Here is a 19,186-nt window from a genome sequence, read left to right as displayed (position 1 = left end):
CCCCCTGATCAGCTGAGCCCATCCACATGGCTGCAGCAAAAGCTTGGGATGAACGCAAGCCTTTGAGTACAAACAAGGAGCTTGATCTGCAACCAAAACAAACCCCACAGGACAGAGCTGCGCTCCATCAATGGAAAGAACAAAATGATATATTTAGGCACAGAAACCACATTTAGACTCTGTCAGGGGGCACATCCTTTCCTCCGTCTGGTTGACATCTGAACCCAAGTTCTGATGCTTAATGCTGCAGTTATGCAGATCTGCTGGCTGGAAGAGGAGACAAAGGCATAGAGCCACTGCAGTGGAGCCCTGCACAGTCTGCCTCTTCCTATTGCACAGGGGGATGTGTGGTTCTTAAGCATTGTTTGGTCTCCTCTATCCTTATCTCCTTTACATCATGGCTTTGTTTACAACCATGCTGAGGATCCTGCTGTTGCAGCCAGCCTGCAGCCCACAGCTCCAGCCACATCACTTTGCCTGCTTATCACAGTGCCTGCCCCAGGCTTAATGCCTCACAAGTGCCAAAGGGCTGTAAGAAAGAGGGTTGCACACCAGGATTGCTCACAAGCCATGCCCAGCAGCCATGGGTGGATGAGCGCCCACAGAAGCCCAGCACCATGTTACCCTGAATACCACGTGCTGGCTGTGCCATCAAACAATCCACTGGTACAACAGAGAAAACAAATGTCAGCAGCTTGTCTGACACAGCAAGTATGCTGTAGGTGGAAGTGAAATAATTAGCTCTCTGTAAGAGAGTGCTCCAAGCTCGCCAATTTTCCCTATAGACAAGGACACCATTCAGAGGCTTTAAGTATAATAAACCTTTTTTTTTTTTTTTCCCCTTCCCTCTTCTGAATAAAATAACCTACAGAAAAAAAATATTTGAAATAAAAAAAGCTCTGTCTTCATAGGCAAAGAGGGAAAGAGGCAGGGCAGTAAGTAAGGAAACCCAAGTCCTATGGAGTTACTGAGAGCAAAGGCAGGGAGCACAGCGTTCTCCTCCAGAACACAGAGGTTCCTGCTGATGGCATGGAGGCTGCAGACGGGTTCTGTCACAGCTACATCACTCTGAGATGAACAACTGTTCACTTCAACTAACACTCACCCCCTGGCTACTCTGCAGCTACTGAAATGTTGGTAGAGCAAGTCAGAACTACGTTTAGGACAACCATTATGATATTGCAAAAGAGCATTCTTCCCTTTGCTGGAAGCACCCAGAGCATTTCATTTCTTTCAGTAACACAACAGGCGATCCCTCTGAATTCACAGTTTCTGACTTTGCTCTCCCTGGCAATAGGAACAAGAAAAACCCCCTGAGTGACAGCTGTCTGCCCAGGCACAGAGCAGTGGGGCTGAGGGCCCCTTCTCCCACCAACTCAATCTGCATTTTCAGTTCAACCTGCTCACCAACGGCATTTAGCGAGCAGCAAAAAGCACAGAATCTATTAAGATACAAATAGCTAAAATGAGCTAAAATGATCTTCAGACAGCAAGCAGTATTTCATTCAGCCTATGCCCAGCGTGACAGCAGAAGAGGCCCACATCCATCGCATAGGACGAGCTATTGCTATGCAACTGTTCAGGAAAGGCTTTGAAGTCAGTGGAAACCACTGGAGGCCATAAGGTCTGCAGAGTGAGATCCCTCCCTCACAGCTAACAACTTTCCGACTATATCTGACTGAAAAAAAGATGTCTAAAACTGCAGCCTGTCACTCATCCCTGGCCATAGCTGTGCTTGAAGGCACTGTCTCCTATACACAGGTATAGTTCATAAATATTCATTTAAATGCAAACACAATTGCTTAGCATTTCCCTTGGTAAGCCGGCCCAGTGGGAATGTGGCTCATTGAGATTCATTCCTAAACAAAGTTAGGAAAAGCTTTGAAAGTGAATTTGCCTACAGGCTTGTTGTCTGCTGCTTTTTCATAAAGCCATGGCCTTATGGTTAGAGCCCCAGACTGGGATCCAGCACTCAGGACTCATTCCCAGGTATCATTTACCTGCTGGGTAAACTTTAGGCAAATTCCTGTCTGTGCCCCATCTCTCTCTTTTAATAACCAGAATAATGACACTTAGTCTCTTTTATGAAAGCATTCCACAGCATATATGACAAAGGGATGTAATCACAAGGCATTATTAGCGCTTCACTAACCTTTTCTTGCCACGTTATCTCCTATAGAGGATGATACACAAAGGCTTATTTTCTAGTCTGTGTTATCATGTTGCTGCATGTAGAAGAGCTCTTGAACTTGGCTTTGCTATGGTCATACGCCTGCTGTGTAAGTCATCCCTGGTGCATTATCAAAATCATTTCAAGTCAATCCTTGCTTTGAGAGAAAGAACACAACAGGATTTCCAGAGAGCTGCCAGCAGCTCAAAAGCTCCAGCTCTCATTCACAGCCTGTTGTCCCCATCTCTGTGCCTGGTTCAGAGCAGGAAGGGGGACAGGAGGGAACTCAGAACTCCACATCTTTAGGAAGGGCTGCTCCTGCAGGCTGTAACCACACCCCATTAGCAAAGCCTTTAAGGAACCCAATGCTGCTATCAGCTTTCTTTTTTTTTTTTTGTTTGTTTTTAAGAAAAGATACTTCAACTTAAGAGACTTAGAAGGCGGAGACGCTTCCCGCAGCCCAGCAGTCTAGTGTATGGGGTAATGAGCATCTCTTCACAATACAGGATTTTCAAGAATGTCCAAGTCAACATCCATATCAAAGGGGTAACAATCCAAAAAGTCCCCGGCTGAACAGGTCAGAGCCTGCCCATAGAAAATGCAAAGTGCCTTCTTACCTGAGGTACAAAGAGTGGCTACAAAGCTGTTGCATCCCCAGAAGGCCCTGGCCAGGCAGGGTTACCTGCATGGTACAGCCATTTTTGCTCTGATTTCCAGGAAACATCTGTTTATTCTAAAGTCCGTTTGCTATAGCAACCACGGTTTATAGAAAAGGAGTGGGGATGAAGAAAGAATTCCCCCGTGCTTCACTAGAAAAGCTATACAGCCACTGGAGGAGTCATATATTAAATGCCTGTGGCCAAATGACACTATTTTCCATAGCACCCTACAGCCTTGGTGCTGGAGCATCCCGACAGGCTCTGCAGCAGGGATGCTGCTGGTGGAGACACCATGGAGCCCTGGGAGCACAGACCTCCTCACACATCCAAACAAGACCCCCCCTCCTTCCCCATCTCCTCTTTGCTCCTCTGTCTGCACAAGGAGGCACTCGGAAGCAGCAGAGATGCTCACAAGCAGATCAAAGGGCCTTTCCTTCCTCTGAGGTCTCAGTCTGCGTTCTTGTGGAAAGAAAGAAACAAACCAACACAACAAAGAAACCCAAACTCTCAAGAGGGACAGAGAACACGCGAGGTTTGTTGTTTTCCTTTCCCATGTACGAAATATTATCAGCACCAATTCGGTACCATTAACTCCGAGCATTCAAAACCCACACCTTGGTCACATTTTGCAATGACAAAATGATGTTAAAAAAGCCTTGTTTAAGTTGCACACGAGGTGGGTGGGGGTGTCTGCCTTTGTGTTTCCAGCCTCTACAACACACTTCACACACACAATGTGACACAGCCACAAGGACTTAAACCAGACTCTTTTTTCTTTCTTTAATAGCTCGAGATTCTCAGCTTTCATTTGGTGCCCCCATTTCCAGCAGCTGGGATTTATGCAAAAGAACATCAAATGCCACAGGGCTTATAATAAAAATAAAACAAAATCACGAGAGCTCCCAGCATTGCAGTTTTGTGAGCCTCGCTGGGCTGTTCTCAGCCAGCACAAGGCTGCTCTGCCTCCACCATAAGCACAGGACAGACAGCACAGGAAGGTTCTTGCACCACAAAAACTGAAAGTCCCCTTCTGTTACCCACAGCACACCGACCCCAGGCCCTGCCTGGCAGAGAGGGGTCCAAGCAGCCCCAGAAGGCCAGGTTTCCTCTTATATTTTCCATGTAAACTCAGGAGTCAGCAACAGACTGATGAAGCATGAGCACCTCTCAGGACTGTCAGCTGAGACCGCCTGTGGTGCAGATCAAGCCATAAATTATTCAGACCAAGGCACTACTGCCAGCTGGGAGGCTGGGCACATCTGGAGCTCTGGCAGTCAGGGTGTGCCACAGCTCCTGCCCCAAACATTGCCTTATCTGCACTGCAAACCATAGGACACACACCGTCTGTGCCACAGGAAGCCTAAACCGAAGCAGGGTCTGCACACCCATCCTGGTCCAGAAAAGCATTGCTCGAGTGACTGCATGGATAGAAATCACGGTGGGATGGAGAAGGCCAGATGAGGAGACGTTTAAATATGGCTGCAGATTTTCCCCTGCAGTGCTGGTGACCAAGAAGCAAAAACCTTTGACTTCAGAGAAAGCCTGAGAGTAAATAGAAACCTTCCAGCAGTATAAGAGGCTGGCGCATTTACTTCCCCTAAAGCCAGAAAAACACTACAGCATTAATAGGAACAGCCTGAGCACTGAAATGGAAATGCCACTCAAATAATTAAATAAAGAGAACGATCCTCTCTCCAAAACAATGGCCAGGGCTGTCACGTCTGCCCTCACGGGACAGCCTCATACAGCAGGCTCTTGTTCCATTAGATTCAAAGAGGCTGTTTAATTTTAGTAGGTCGGCGAGCATATGACATTACAAAGCACTTTGTAGACAAAAGCGGAGCAGAAGAGATCTGCAATCCATTTTCCCTTCAGGAAGGAAGGCAAAGCTTCCTATTGCAGGAAGGAGGTGGAAGGGAAAGGGGAGGGGGCTGACATTTCAGTGGGTCGGTGAGGCCAAAGTGTGTAACACAGGCAGATTGGGGAGGGAAAAGCAGAACTCAGTGCAATATAAGCCTGCCCCACCTCTCACCTCAGCTCGTTATACATTTGCTTGTTTCATTTTGCCAGGATTTATTTGGCTGCAATCACAATCTTGTCCAAATACTCAGTCCCCTCCTAGGAAAGATGTTTGCCTTACACTTCCTTAGAATAGCATATATTTACTTTTGTTCTCTAACATGCCCAGCATCTCAGCACCATGATTAGTAGCCATATAAATAGAAGGCCTTCTAACAGCATTCAGTCTCAAAGCAAGGAAACACACAGAAGGAAGTGCAACTGTATTTCTGCAGCAATGCTTAACCAAGGAACAAACTGGGTATGAGCTGTTATTCCAGTGGCAGATCTGCAGCTCCGCCTGGGCTCTGCCCTCAGTTCTGGGCAGGCAGGACAAGCAGTGAGCTACAGCTCATGTACAGAGAGTTATCTGAATCCAGCAAGCACAAATACACAAGGGGTTATGTACCTGTGCTGGGAAGGTGCCTTCCATGCTGACCTTCATCTGGCACTAAGGAATTAATAGAAAATCAGGAGCTGGGGAGCAGGGGTGGGTACAGGCTGTACCAGCTGGGCTAAAGGAAAGCCATGCATGAAGTTCCAGGCCTCACACCAGCTTGCTGGCTTCTATCCGGTGTCCCTGTGCCCACCTGCTTTTTTGTGTGCTACAGACAGAGCCAGAAATAACACATGAACCAAAAAATGGGGTTATACTTTCATCAGATCCTTCAAATGAAGGGGTGGTTGGGAAGGAGAGGCTCTCATCAGCGCTGCGTTTTCTACCTTTTCAAGCTACAAAAGGTGAAAAATCTAACAACTCTGAGTTTTGCTTCACAGTTAAGATCTCTTGATCTTCCCAGGGCTATTTATAAATGGCTTTAGTTAGATGACAGTTTGCCTGTCAAAGAAAATCCAGCAAGCAGAGCACAGTCTGCGAGTCATTTCTAATTCACACTGATGCTCAAAGGTGCTCCAAAGGTTCTGCTTCACTGTGAGTTACCCATCTCTTCTTTACCAAGCAAGACACAGACAATCATACAGGTCACACATAGGAAGAACCTCTTACCCACAGCTTGCCGTCCCAATAAAAGGCTCCCAGCAGCTTGACGATGTGTGGGTGATCGCAGGTCGCCAGTATTTCAATCTCCACCATGTAATCCTCCAGTTCATCTTCACTCTTTGTTTCAATGACTTTGGCAGCTGCTAAGGCACCGGTTTCCTTATTTTTAGCCTGCAAGACAAAACCAATATGAGCAGGTGAGGAAAAAACACACAGAGGCTGCACAGTTCCTGCTCCTCCAGTACCATCTACAACACAAGGATGGGAGCCTACAGATGCACTGCTGCTCTCCCCGGCCTGGGCAAGGCTTCAGACAAAGGATGAACACTGACAAGGAGATATCTCCACTTGTTTGTACTGTAAGAAGAGATGGAAGCCTCAGAATCTAGAGGTTCTCTGATCATATTGTAGACAATAGCTCCAAAATCCAACCAAACTCACGGTACAGCCGTGAACCATCACCACACTCCCTATATTCCTCTTCCTCAGCAGGACAGTTTCCTACAATATGGAGACATCAGGATGATGCAGGTAAAGCACCAAGAAGGATCTGTCTTGGTTTCTGAAGACCGTCCAGCATTCCTGTAAGCTGCTCTGACCACATTAAGAGAACCTCAGCAGGTTGCTCACTATTTCATACAGTCCCATTAACCTGTTCACTGTAACCTGCTTCACCTAATACCTAGAAATATATCCAAACTTTGTCCTGCTGCTTGGGAAACCTTGCTGACTTTCCCTCTCCTTTCTGGGGGGAGAACAACTCCACTGTTCTAAGAGTTGGCAACACAGGGTTAGTGAGCTCCATCACCTCCAGCCTCCCTTCCACAAGCATCACTCACTGCCTAGAAAGAGAGCACCAACATAGGAACTGCTCTGCCTGTAGATGCTACGTACCAGAAGAAGGCTGCTAATGCAGCATGAGACACCATGCAACACAACCATTTAGGAGTTCTTCAGTTGATGTCCATTTGCTTCCCGCAAAACAGTCAGGGCCAATAAACATTTTGCAGTTGGAAATTTGCACAACATTTGCAAAAAAATTTGCAACCAAATGCAGAAAGGGTGTGTTTGCAAGATAGTCTGTACAAAGAGCTCCTGCTATCAGAGCGTCACGGGCTGGGAGAGGGGGCGAGATGGAGAAGTTGACTCAGGGGCTGATTGCCATTCCCAGAAGTGCATTGAATCAGCAGGCTGAGGAACAGAAGAAATCCCCATTAGCTCACACACTCTGCTCCTCCACTGACACGGGGGAGCTCTTTTGTATGACTTCAGCTCAATCCCTTTTCTTACTCCCCATCCCTCCTCCATGCTGCTCCTCCTAGGTTCATGACTGCTTCCCAAGGCAGAAGTCAAGGTGGGGTTGCTCACGCTGAAGGAGCAGTTGGGATGTTTCTCACTGCTTTGTGGTTTATGTATTTGAGTCTGCAAAACCTACATGGGAGCTTACAGCAGAGTTAATTCCTAGTGTAAACACCATGAGCCCCGCTGAAGAGTTTCACAAGGCTTAGGTGAGAACGCTGCTGTGTATTACCAGCCAGACTGCGAGACGAGGAGGGAATGAGGGAAAAGCCATATAGGAAAGAGGGAAAATAAGGGGGTCCTGACTGCTGAATTCACACTGGTTGGCACGAACCGCTGTGTCTTTACCACAGGGTACAAACCCATTCCTACCTGGGCCTGCTGCCCAAGTGCAAGACAGCAGCTCATGCTTGTTTCAGAAGAAAATAACTTTTTGTTGGGTTTGTGGGAATTTTTTCCCCTCCAGTTTGTGTCTTAAGTTGCCAACATCTACCAGAGGAGAGCAGGCAGGCTTGGGCAAGATGCCGGGGCAGAAACAAGCACAGGGAATGCATGGTGCTTCCCAAGCTCCACACCAAGTGCCCCACCATGTTTGCTCTGCACTTACCACCCTGGGAGGGAGCCAAGGAGGGAAAGTAAATATTGTGAGACAAGGTGGGGCTTCCCTTGGATGCCAGCCACCTCATGGGCCCACCAGTGGGGCCCAGGCCAGGACTCAGGGGCCCTAAAGGCACTAATGGAGCCCCAGGGTCTCAGCTTACCAACAAGGGAGTGGTGGCCCTGATGGCCCAGGCTGCTCGCCCTCCCCAGGCACATGGTCCCCATGGTCCCAGCACCCAGCAGCCCTGGTTGGCACGGAGCTGTGCATTGCAGAGGCTGTGCACGTAGGTCTGAAGGATACAGATCTGCAAAGCAGCCTGTGGGCAGGGGTGCAATCGCAGTCCACAATCTGATCTTACTCATCGTTACCCGTGTTACTAACAGTGAGTAGCCCAGCAACCTCCAGATACGGCTTCCTCTCCAGATATGAGCCTGTTAGCACACTGCTTTGCTTTCGGTCCAAACATGCAGTGGGTGAAGTCACATTGCTGGTGGCAGAACCACAGAGCAAGAGTTGTTTTTCCCTCGACTCGCCTGGCTCAGCACAGTGCCTCATTACATGGCATACAAGGCCAGCAGGAAGGGCCATGAGGTCCACGCGCCTTTGGCACAGGCCAGGAGTTCTCTTAAGTATAAGAACAGCAATTCTGGGGCCTTACAGATGCTCACAGTGTGATCAGCTGCTGCCCTTCCCCGTGGATAAGGACTGACCTGAACAAGAGCACTTTCCTGGCCATTGCTGTGACCTGGCAGACACCAGGGTTGCATTTTTGCAAGGGACAGGATCCCACGAGCTGCACAAGTTGGCTTTCACTACAACAAAGCTCCTCCAGCATGATGAGGAGACCTCTCCCCACACATTGAGAGCACCCAGATCCCACCAGGCAGCACTGCTGACCCCTTCCAAGCTGCCCACGATCTTGCCCATCCCCAACCCTCCCACTATGCCAGTCCTGCAGCAGCCAAGAGACAGCTGTCCCCCATCAGTAGGAGTGTGTGTGTCACAGCCCTGCATTGCATTACATACAGGCAATGTCAATTTTTGGCTAAGTGTGCTGTGCGGTCTCTGTAAGTCACATCTGGCAATTTTCTCCAGCTTCTCAGCTATTATTTTCCTGCATACAGCATATTAAAACAGAGATATTCTTCCAGGAAGGTTTGTTTGGATGCTAAGTTTGCCAAATGCTTACACTGCTATCTTTGCAAGCCAGTTTCCAACACCTGAGGCAAGCAAAGATGCTTTAGGGCTTAAAGGCCTTTTCTGATTTCTACTTGTCCTTGTGCAGTAAGTCATAACCTGCCCCAAGACGCCAGCACAAAGCAAACTACAGATTGCTCCAGCCTCAAAAAGCCAAACCAGCAATCACACAGCAGCAACCTGCACCTCCAGTCCATGAGCTGCTGGTCTGGGCAGTGCTCCTTACAGATAGAGGGGATGGTGCGAGGCTCTGAGAGCTGGAAGAAGACAATTGCATCTCTACAGCTTCACCCCCATCAGGAGCTGCCATGGAGTGGAAGCCCTCATTTCGCAGCAATGGAAATGAGAACTTATCTCACGATAGCTGTTTTCCCTATCTTTTCATTTCTTTGGGCTTTAAAGGCAGTAATAGAAAGGAAAAGAAAACCAAGATGACTTGAGAGTACCATAGCTTGACTCACCAGCAGCGAGTTTGTTAGACAGCTACAGCATTCAAAATGACCTCTAGAAAACGCAGAGATGAGGAGAGAGTTTCATTTCCTGCACAAAACACCCCCAAATGCACACTGTGATGAATTAGTGTTTCCCAGACCAGCAGATTTTCCACTGAAATCTGTGGGCTGAAGAGAAAGAAGCAGCAAGTTGGTGAGATCCCAAGAACAGAAACTGTTTGATGCCAGGCTGTGACCTACGGCTGGTCAGTTACAACTAAAAATAGTTAAATAGTAAAAATCCACTTCCATCGTGTATCTCCTCCACTGCTGGGCATTTTAATGCCATGGATTATTTGTCCCTGGAGTGCTAATTAGCACAAAATATAGAGCAGACAGCTGCCAGCATAGTGCCCAGGAGGAGCCGTAGCTGGATTCATTACAGTCCTGGCATTTAAAGCCTGAAATACCCTTCTGGCCCTATGTGCCTTTTTGCAAATCAATGCACTGCGCAGACACAGCCTGACAGGTCTGTGCAGAGACAGCAGTGGGGCACGCAGTTCATAGGAGAACACGAATCCAATCGAAGTTACCCAATAAACCACTTCCAAAAAGCCAAACCAGGAGCCAAGATTCAGGATGCAAAGCAAGAAGGAGGAAGGATTTGCTGCAGCCCTCTGGACAAAGATGGGTGTGGGGCATCCTGCTCCCAAACACACTGGGAACACCAGGGAACAAGCACTGTAACTCTTTGGAGGCAGAGGTGTAGAGAAAGTGCTGCCCACTTGGTGGATTTAGGGGGTGAGAGGTGGCTGTTCAGGTGATACAAAGGGCTGTTTGGCCTTTGCTTATGACTCAGCCTGTTGTGAAACCTCGGCTCTGACAAACACAGGAACTACTTTAAGCTCTTTTAGAACACGCTGCCGGAAGGCAGATTGTTCTGTCCTTCCTCAGGCAGCGCCCTGCCATGGCACAGCACACTGCAAGGGCAGGCACAGGGAAACAGGGAACGTCCCTGTGAGCTCTCACCCATCAGTGACAAAGAATGGAGCCAGCAGCCAGCATGCTCCAAGTGCTGCCATAGGAGTTCTGCATGTGCTGTTCACCAGCATGGCACCCTGGAGGCTTCCTGAGCCTGGGATGACCCTTTCAGAGCTGGTTTGCAATGATATGCAGTCATGTTTCTGTCCCTTCTCTCTGTGTGCTGTGAGAGCTGATGCCTCAGGTATTACTGAGTTGGAGAACCAAGAGGGAGAAGCCCCCCTCGGCCTCCTTACGGTGGATGCTGCATTTGGGGATGGATGGTCCTACCTTGGTTTTCCACACAGCAAATTCCTGTTGCATGTCTTTGCATGGAAGCAACTGAATGATTAGGTATTTCTCGGGAATAGCATAATGATTAATTGCCTTCCAATGAGCTTTGCCTGAGCTGTCTGCATCAAGAAACACAGAGCAGACAGGCTCAAGTTAGTGTTCCTATTATTGCCAAATAGTCAATGGGAGCTGAAATTACTTTCATGTCTGATGAGCCCCACTGAGCCACTTCGGTCTGTCTGAATGTCCCAGGCTGGAAGGGACACAAGGATGACTGTGCGTGTTTCTTAGCTGCACACAGGACCACCCAAAATCCAAACCTTCTGTCTGAACACCTGCAGCCTCGCATGCTGCACCCAGCTCAAGTGCAGCCTCCCATGAGCACACCTCTTTACAACAAGGGACATTTTAACCTTGTGAGTTATGACTTTCAGGTGCAATACATGCCTTTGGGGAAATAACACTGAGCCTTATCCTGACAAGACAGGAAAGGATGCCAGCAGGCTGCTTTGTCTGACAGAGGGCCAAATGCAGCACACACACAACGATCCTTTCTGCACATCACACTGCTGAAGCCATTGAGCTACATGCACCTGGCATCCCTAATAGACACAGCACCATAAGGGCACCAGGCCGGGCAGGAGGGCTCCATCACACTTCTGCTCTGGTAGCTATGGTAATGCTTTAGCAAGAGTTAAGGGGAAGTGGAAGTGGTTTGCAAAACAAATTGAAAAGCGTTAGTAAAAATGCAGAAATTTCTTCCTCTGGTTTGACATGCTGGGTGCAATGGAAAGGAACATTGGCAGCGAGTTCAAGCAGTGACCAAGGACTTCTTTTCTATACAGACACACAAAGTGACCAGAGCACGGCACACAAAACCCTTCCTGCCTTAAAGGCTCAGCAGCAGCCCAGCAGAAGGCAGGAGGTGCCAACAAATCCAAGCATCAATGCATTGGCTGAGGAGCAGACAAGCTCTGTGCAGTGCTTTGAACCTTGTACCCAGGCACAGCAGGACAGTCCAAAGCAATGGTGAGAAGCTTCTGTGCTGATACACAGCATCACAACCTGAGCTGGCTGCATCGTGCTAACATGAGCCAGAAGTAGAAGAAAAACCCACTTGAGGGAAGAAGAAAGCTCAACACGGATAAGAAGGTTTTCAGCCTGTGCCTTGCTCTGAGCTCTCCCTCCCATGCAGCTGCCCACCCCATGCAGCAGTGCCAAGCTCTGGGCCATGACACAAAAATCATTGTCAAAATATTTAGGGCACGGAGAGCCATCCTGCTCCCCCTGCACACACAGCAACAGCTCGGCATGGCTGCAAACAGCCTTCTGCCATCAGCAGGGATGGAGCAGTGCCCGTGTCAGCGCATTTCAAGTGAACGTTAAGTTTAATCCAGTTTAAAGGTCAACCAAGTTTAGTACCGTTGGGCCACAGCTCCCTCAGTAAAGGAGCGATGTATTCTCATTCCTCTTTGTGAAGCACTTTAGGAGAAGCTCTCAGCACCACCCCTATCCAAAGCAGAGCTTTAGGGCTATCAACGAAACACTAAATGCTGCCTTAACACATCAGATAACCCACACACAGCTCTTGAAGCTGCATCTTAATAAAGATAGCAGGGCAGCACCAGAGGCTCACCGAGGTACTGATGGAGGGTTCAGATGAAGAGCCCCAGTGTCATGCAGTGCTGGCAGCTGCAGGCTGCCCTGCATAGAGGGGACATCCCATCCCCACAGCCCAGAAGAAAGGGTTATCAGGGCAGCACCCCATCAGCATGCACTGGGGAGAGGAGATAATGTTCAACAAGAGGTGTGGGGACAGCAAAAGGATCCCACAGTTTGACATGCAGGAGAGGCAGAGAAACTGCAGGCTCCTTCCAGCAGAGCCTGTGCCTCTGCAAGAGCCAGCCCTGTCCTCACCAAGGCCTGTAAGAGCCAGGGTGCATCCATTCCTGCTGCCAACAAAAGGTTCCGGAGGTAGGACATTGTGTTTTACATTGCATTTAGTTGTATGTTTGATAGTAGGGGCTCAGCAAACTTCACACTGTGACTGCAGCTCCTGACCACCAGCCTAATGACTGGCTGCAGGTCACTAATTTAATGAACTTTGGGTGAAGAAAGTAACTAAGTGCATCTGGAACGCAGCGCATTGCTCTCTGTGGGCCGCTATCGCTGCCTCATCACACCCACTGGAATTACCAAGACCAAAGGATTCATAGAGTGAATGCAAAGCAGCAGCAGTTTTCCCCCCACCCCCATCCTACTTTTCAGCTTCATTACCCTCTGCAGCGAGTTTCACTCTTTCCTCATACAATCAGGTCCCCTTTTGCTGGGGAAAGGAGTGCAGGCTTTATAGAGAAACAGGGGAATCCCTGTAGTTCTCACTGCCTGTGTGTTTCTTAAGGCCGACCATATCCATTTCGGGCTCTACTACAGAGCTGATTATTTGTAATTAACATACATTGAAATCAAGCCCATCCTATTTTTTGTGTCAAACCAGTTCATCTTTATGCTGGGCAGACCAAGGAACAGCTCCCCAAGCACTGAGCAATGCAGCTACACCAGCACTGTGCAGCTGGGCCCTTCTTCCCCCCTCAGCTCAAACCCAGCATCATAAAAACTAAACCCACTCCAATAAACACAGTTTCCCTTCTACCAAAATGTAAATGTCTCCCAGCACGGAGCTTTCCTGTTGTGTTTCAGACCATTCCCTGTACGAATAAATCCCATCTTTCTGCACAGGTCCCACACATGGGGTGGCAGGGCAGGATGCAGGGCTTACATCACATCCCCGTGCTGCGGGATGGAGGGCAGGCAGGAACTTCATTCAAACATCCTGAAGCTCTCACCGCCATACAAACGCCCCGAATGATTGCTTTGGTGTGAAAAGCAAATTGACATCAAAGCAAGTTGAAGAGAATGATTACAGTTTCTCACTGCACCTCGGCCACCTACGTTTTCCTGGTGTACAAGGGCTGGTTTGTTTGTTCTGGGCTTGGCTGGCAGCTGAGCAGAGCACTGCAGCAAACGTAATCCTTCACGTCACCATCCTATACACATCATCACTGGGGTCGTGCTCCAGATTGGAAAGACAAAGGAAGACAATAGGCAAGTTAAACCTTAACACGGCAGGAAACAGCTCTGCAATAACACGACCAGTTATTAGCTAAAACAAGGCTTTATAGTAATGTGTCACCTGAATCTCTTGGGGTTCTTAAACAAACCAAATCTTGTGCAAGAGCTCTTAAAGGCCAACCGTGTCCTTCAAGATGAAGGATGGGCACAGTTCAAAGATGGAGAACTGAAACTGGACCGATGAAGCAGAACAGCCCACTCCTTCGTCACAAGGTGAGCCGCCACCCCGTGCCTTAAGCAGTCTAGATTTAGTTGTTAAAGTACAATTACAGCTGCAGACAGAGTGAACTTTGGGCTATAACCACATGGCCTGCACTGCGTCACGCGCTACAGCCCACGTCCTCCTTCAGCTTGGACAGGGGATGGAAGGAGATGGAATGAGCTGGAGACACAGCGGTGCTGCTGTCTGACAGGCTGACAGCACAGCACACAGGTACCACCATAATTTAATGTCATGTCAGGCTGGAGTTCACAGCAAAGGCGTTCAGGTCTGACAATGCATTTAATACCCAATCCAGCCACTGATAAAGTTGGATTTTTTTTGTTATTTTGTTTCTTAAAGTTCACTATTTTGGATATGGGAAACACATTTCAAGTAGAGGAGAAATAAATCAGGTGTTCCTCCAAGTCTTCATTTGTCTCAGAAGCCCATTAACCTACTTTACAGTGTTTACCTCATTCCTTTCATTGCACAAGCAACCTAAGCAAATACAAGCAAATAATTACCCAGGCCAGGGTGAGTGTTGCTATATACAAAGTGGTTTCTAATACACAACACCAAGCAAGCGGGTCACAGAACAGCTAATTAACACAGGTGCCACTTTTAAACTGATAAATATATTAGAGATTAAGTCACAATTGTAAGCAATTGCACATTAAAAGAACGGATCCTTCACCAAAGATTTCCACTTTAAGTCTGATTTTTAGAGAGTTTTTCTCAAATAACAGGGCAATAAATGGAGAAAATAAATGGCAGAGCGTTGTCCTGGCCTGCAAACAGCCAGCTCCCTTCTCACCCTTTCTCTTGGTCACTGCATTTCTCAGCTCTGAAATGGCAATACCTTGCTGAACGTTCTTAAGAGCCTGCCAGAAAGCAGCTGCCAAACAGCTCATTCACAGCTCCACTTCCAAACGATTTCTGTAACCAGGGCAGCTCGCTCAGGGAAGCTGGAACCCAACCTGCTCCTCCAGCCAGCCCCAACCCCAGTCCCAGCCCCAGCATCCCGCCCTCCCCAGCTGCCAGGCAGCAGAGCTGAGCAGCGCAGATCCCGAACCAGGTGAGCTCTGGGGAGCAAAGTCCGCTTTGGTATTTGGCCTTTAGAAACCTAAAGGTAAAACTGTCACAGCACTGTACCCATCGGAAGGAGCTGCTGTGCTGCTCTGCTCACTGAGCTTCCATGCACATAATGGCCCCCCTGGAGGCTCGCAAAACTTGGAGGCAGCCCCGAGACGGCTGCCTTCCCAGCGAGCTCTCCATTCATTGCTCCCACAGTCTGGCAAGGTTTCGAAGTTTGACAGTTTAGAAGGAAAAAAAAGAATAAGTTTCTTTTAAAAAGAAAAAGAGACAGACAGACAGACAAAGTGCTTCTCTCCCTCCTTGCCCCAGCCCCAAGTACGGCTGCACTTCGGTCCTACTGAACTAAAAGTTCTCCCGTTGCCCCCGCTTACAGAAGAAGAGGTTTCCCCCCCTCCCAGCCCCACGGGTGCCCGGTGGGACGCGCAGATGCAGCCCGAGGCTCCGGGCACAGCTCAGCATGCGGGGCTGGGGTCCCGGCAGCACCGCGGAGATAGCGCAGGTGCCTGGGAACACGCACCCACCTTGTAGACCTTGCCGAAGGCTCCGTCCCCCAGCTCCCCTACGACCTCCCACACCTCTCCGGGATCCAAATCTCTCCGAACGTGCTCGTATTCCTTGGAACGTCGTTTCTCAAAGGTAGAAAGGCGCAAGATGCGGCGGAAATTAGCGAAAGCCATTGCTGTCGGGGCCGCTCGTAGAGCCGGGAACACGGCGGTTCCCTCCCCACCTACACCGCCGACCAACTACCGGCAACCGGCCGGCTCCCTACCCCGGGGCAGCACGGAGCCGGAGCCGCTCCACCTGCTGGCCTGCCTGCCTGCCGCCCCCCCGTGCCATTGGCCGGCACCCGCCCCGCCCGGCTCAGCACGGCACGGTAAGGCACTACCGTGCTGTAATACGCTGCCGAGCCGGGCTGAGATGGGCGGCTGCCAGCACGGTTGGGATCCGGCTCGGTGCCGGTCCGCACGCTCCCATTGGAAAAACTTCAAGCCCCTCTGAAAAGCCGCTATAAAATCAAGTATTAAATGGGGACATCTAGGGGAGAGAGCCGACGGTGCAGCCGGGGAAGTTTATTCCTAAAAGTCTTCTGGACTTTCCTATGGTCGTTTTACTCGTTCTATCATCTACCTTCCCAATCAGACTCCATTGAAGGTGTTCCTCCCCACTCCTTTTCTTTCTGACAGCCCATAATCCTGCTGGATTTTACATTGTTATCGTCCCCTGTGTCCCCGCAGCACGCAGAGCCCCCAGGTCAGCTTCCAGTGCTGTACAGACACGATAACCAGCTCCTGGCCGCAGTGAGCTGATAACAGACACACAAAAGGTGGTGATAAGGGAGGTCTTCACATCTGTACAAGCAAGATGTCAGCAACATAGGGCAAAAGGGGATTCTGGCTCAATGATACTCATTCCTTAGTCCTGCCACAACCTCACCATGTAATCCTTTCCATAAACCAGCCGTGCTCCATGCTAGAAGGCAGGCAGGTGTCCTGCCAGCAGCTTTCTGTGTCAGGCTGTTCACAGCCACAGGTCGCTCCTTCTCTCCATCAGGCAGCAGCACCCAGCTCAGCCTCAGTGGGCACCCCCAGCTCTGGAGCAGCTTGGGATTTCCTGCAGGTGAGGTCACCTTTATTCTCTGCATGGCAGCATCATCATGGCAGCATCATCATATTCCTTAAAGCAGGAAATCAGTGCTCACAGTCTTCTCCTAAACCTTTCCACCCCAAAACAGAACCAGTTCCCTGTGCCCTCCTGCAGGGAGCAGGACCTGCCCTGTGTCATGCTTGGTGCTGGCCCTTATTTGGGGCTGCCTGGTGAAAGGGATGCTGTGAGCTGGCTGTGCAATGTGGCTGTGAAGGCTCTGCTCTCCCTGTGCCCAGCCATGCCCAGATCCAGATGTTATGAATCTCAGCCACATCTGGAACCCATCATGGAATGGTGGAGAAACATGCCAGGGAGGTGCCCCATGAGCCTGTAACATGTTCGGGATGAGCTGCAGGCAAGGAGCTGGAACCCAATTCTCCTGAGCAAGCTGGGAAGCAGCGTGTTGGAGAAGGGGACAGGAGCTGGTGCAAGGGGGTCTCTCTGAGTTTGGATTAGCCAAGGCTGTTTGCACTGATCTGCACTGACATCCAGGAGAAGCAAAGTCAAAGAAGGCAGCAGTGGGTTGTGACCATCCTGCGAGCCAGAGCGGGCAGCTCCCAGCAGCCCCCATGGGAGCCCCCTCCTCAGCTGGGAGCAGTGCAGCCCTGTTCCTCCTCCCCTCTGGGCTCAGCTCACAGACCCCAAACGAATGGGATGCTGCTCTCTGCTCTGCATTAGCAGCACACGCCTGGGGGTCAGGCAGTCCCTGCGTCCTCATTACTGCTCATGAGGAGTGGTTTGACTGAAGGAAACGCTGCTTTCTGTGTTAACTCAGACACTTAATTAAAGCCATGTGGATAGAAAGCCAGAGAGGCAGCTTCTCCTGCTTTAACGTTGGCTGTTTACCCCTTGGATGCAGCATCCTGGTGAATGCATTTCCCCTCTCACTTTACACATGGCATCGCAGCATTCAACTTCCTCCAAACACGCTGCTGTTACAGACCTCCCCTAATGAAGCTGTGAGGCTGTAGCATAAGGGATTAATTAGGATGGAAACTGTGAGCTCAGCTGCTGACCCCCCATGATGCATGTTCAGCACACCCGCATCACCCACCTCCCCAACCTCCATGTGACTTTGTGCAGTCAGACAGAGCACAATGAACTATCACTATTGTCACAATATAAACATTAATTACATTCCATGTTAGCTGGAATGGAATGAAAGAGGTGTATATAACAGCTCTATAAGTTGCATTTTCCCCCACACTCCAATTACAGCATCATTAAGGTTGGCAAAGGCCACCATGACTGTCATGTCCACCCCCACCCCAGCCCAATGACAATGTCCCTCAGTGCCACATCTTAATGGTTCTTGAACACCTCCAGGGACAGCATATGTATTACATGTATGTATAATCTCTCTCTATGGGAATATATACATACACACATAAAAGGAATATACACATATAAATTCAGGCAAGTCACAAACCTGTTTGCTTATCATTCACATTGATTCTACCAGGAAAACAGATGAAGAGAAACCCAAAGCACTGCAGTGTTTGCTGTGCTACCATTTCTGACCAACGTGGCTCACAAAATGCTCCTCTGACACATTTGGCAATTAATCAAGGCCACGAAGTGGTGACCTGAATGAAGACATCGTACCAGCTAATGTAATTATGAGGTGGTTAGTCCCTCCGGGCGCTGCCTTGTTTGGGCTCTCCATGGGCAGCACAACTGCTGGCGAAGGACTTTGTCACACAGCAACACAGAACCATTATGGTTGGGAAGAGCATGAAGAAGATTGGGTCCAACCAAGCCATGGCTGTGACCACTCTTGGCTGAGTTGCTCAGTGTGATGTCTGCCCCCAACCGGGATCATGCCGTATCAGGAGGTCATGGGAGAGCTGCAAGGTTCCCATTCAGAATTAAAGCCCTATCGGATAAACTCAAGAAGAAAACCAAGGCTGTGTTGATTCCTTAAGGCATCGCATTTCCACTATTACTTTTTATTTTTTCAATGCAGGAAAAGAAGAATTTCTCTCTTTTTTTTTTTAAATCTGTTTTCAGTACAGGAAATTTTGTACAGCATTTCCAACCCAAGAGGAGGTGATGATGGTTTGCTCTCAGTGGCAGAAGATGGTGGTTAAAAAAACATCACGTAATTTAACAGCCTAAAGACAACCTACTTGTGCTTTGCCACTGATTGAAAATGTGCACACGCTACCGCCATATGTCAGCCAAGGAACAGAGGTACAACAAAAACACAGGATGCATTGAAAGTGACCCGATGTGAACAGCATCTTTATGCAGGCCGGGAGTTCTTCAATGACCAAATGAGCCAGGGAGGGGGGAGAAGTTAGAAAGCAAGTTTTACACAGCTCTGTGTTTGATTCCAAGAGAGCTTATCAAAAGGACAAGGGGAGAAAATAAGAAAGGTCACA

At 49.2% G+C, this 19,186-nt stretch overlaps 1 protein-coding gene across 1 annotated transcript in view; it reads right to left on the bottom strand.

The window, feature by feature from the left end:
- The window catches only part of STK10 (serine/threonine kinase 10), a 40,593-nt gene extending 24,419 nt beyond the window's left edge, over positions 1-16,174 (bottom strand). The window contains exons 1-2 of the mRNA XM_015876295.3: positions 15,680-16,174; positions 5,894-6,058 (exon numbers count right to left, since the gene is read on the bottom strand). Of these exons, the coding sequence (XP_015731781.1) occupies positions 5,894-6,058; positions 15,680-15,835 (321 nt within the window). The 5' untranslated portion in view covers positions 15,836-16,174. The remainder of the gene's footprint in view (positions 1-5,893; positions 6,059-15,679) is intronic.
- Positions 16,175-19,186: the final 3,012 nt, after the last annotated feature.

Source organism: Coturnix japonica, chromosome 18 (genome assembly GCF_054131305.1).
Source record: "Coturnix japonica strain WE chromosome 18, WE-NBRP24, whole genome shotgun sequence".
Taxonomy (NCBI): Eukaryota; Metazoa; Chordata; class Aves; order Galliformes; family Phasianidae; genus Coturnix; species Coturnix japonica.
The sequence above is the reverse complement of the archived record's forward strand: the minus strand, read 5'-3'. Positions and strand labels throughout refer to the sequence as shown.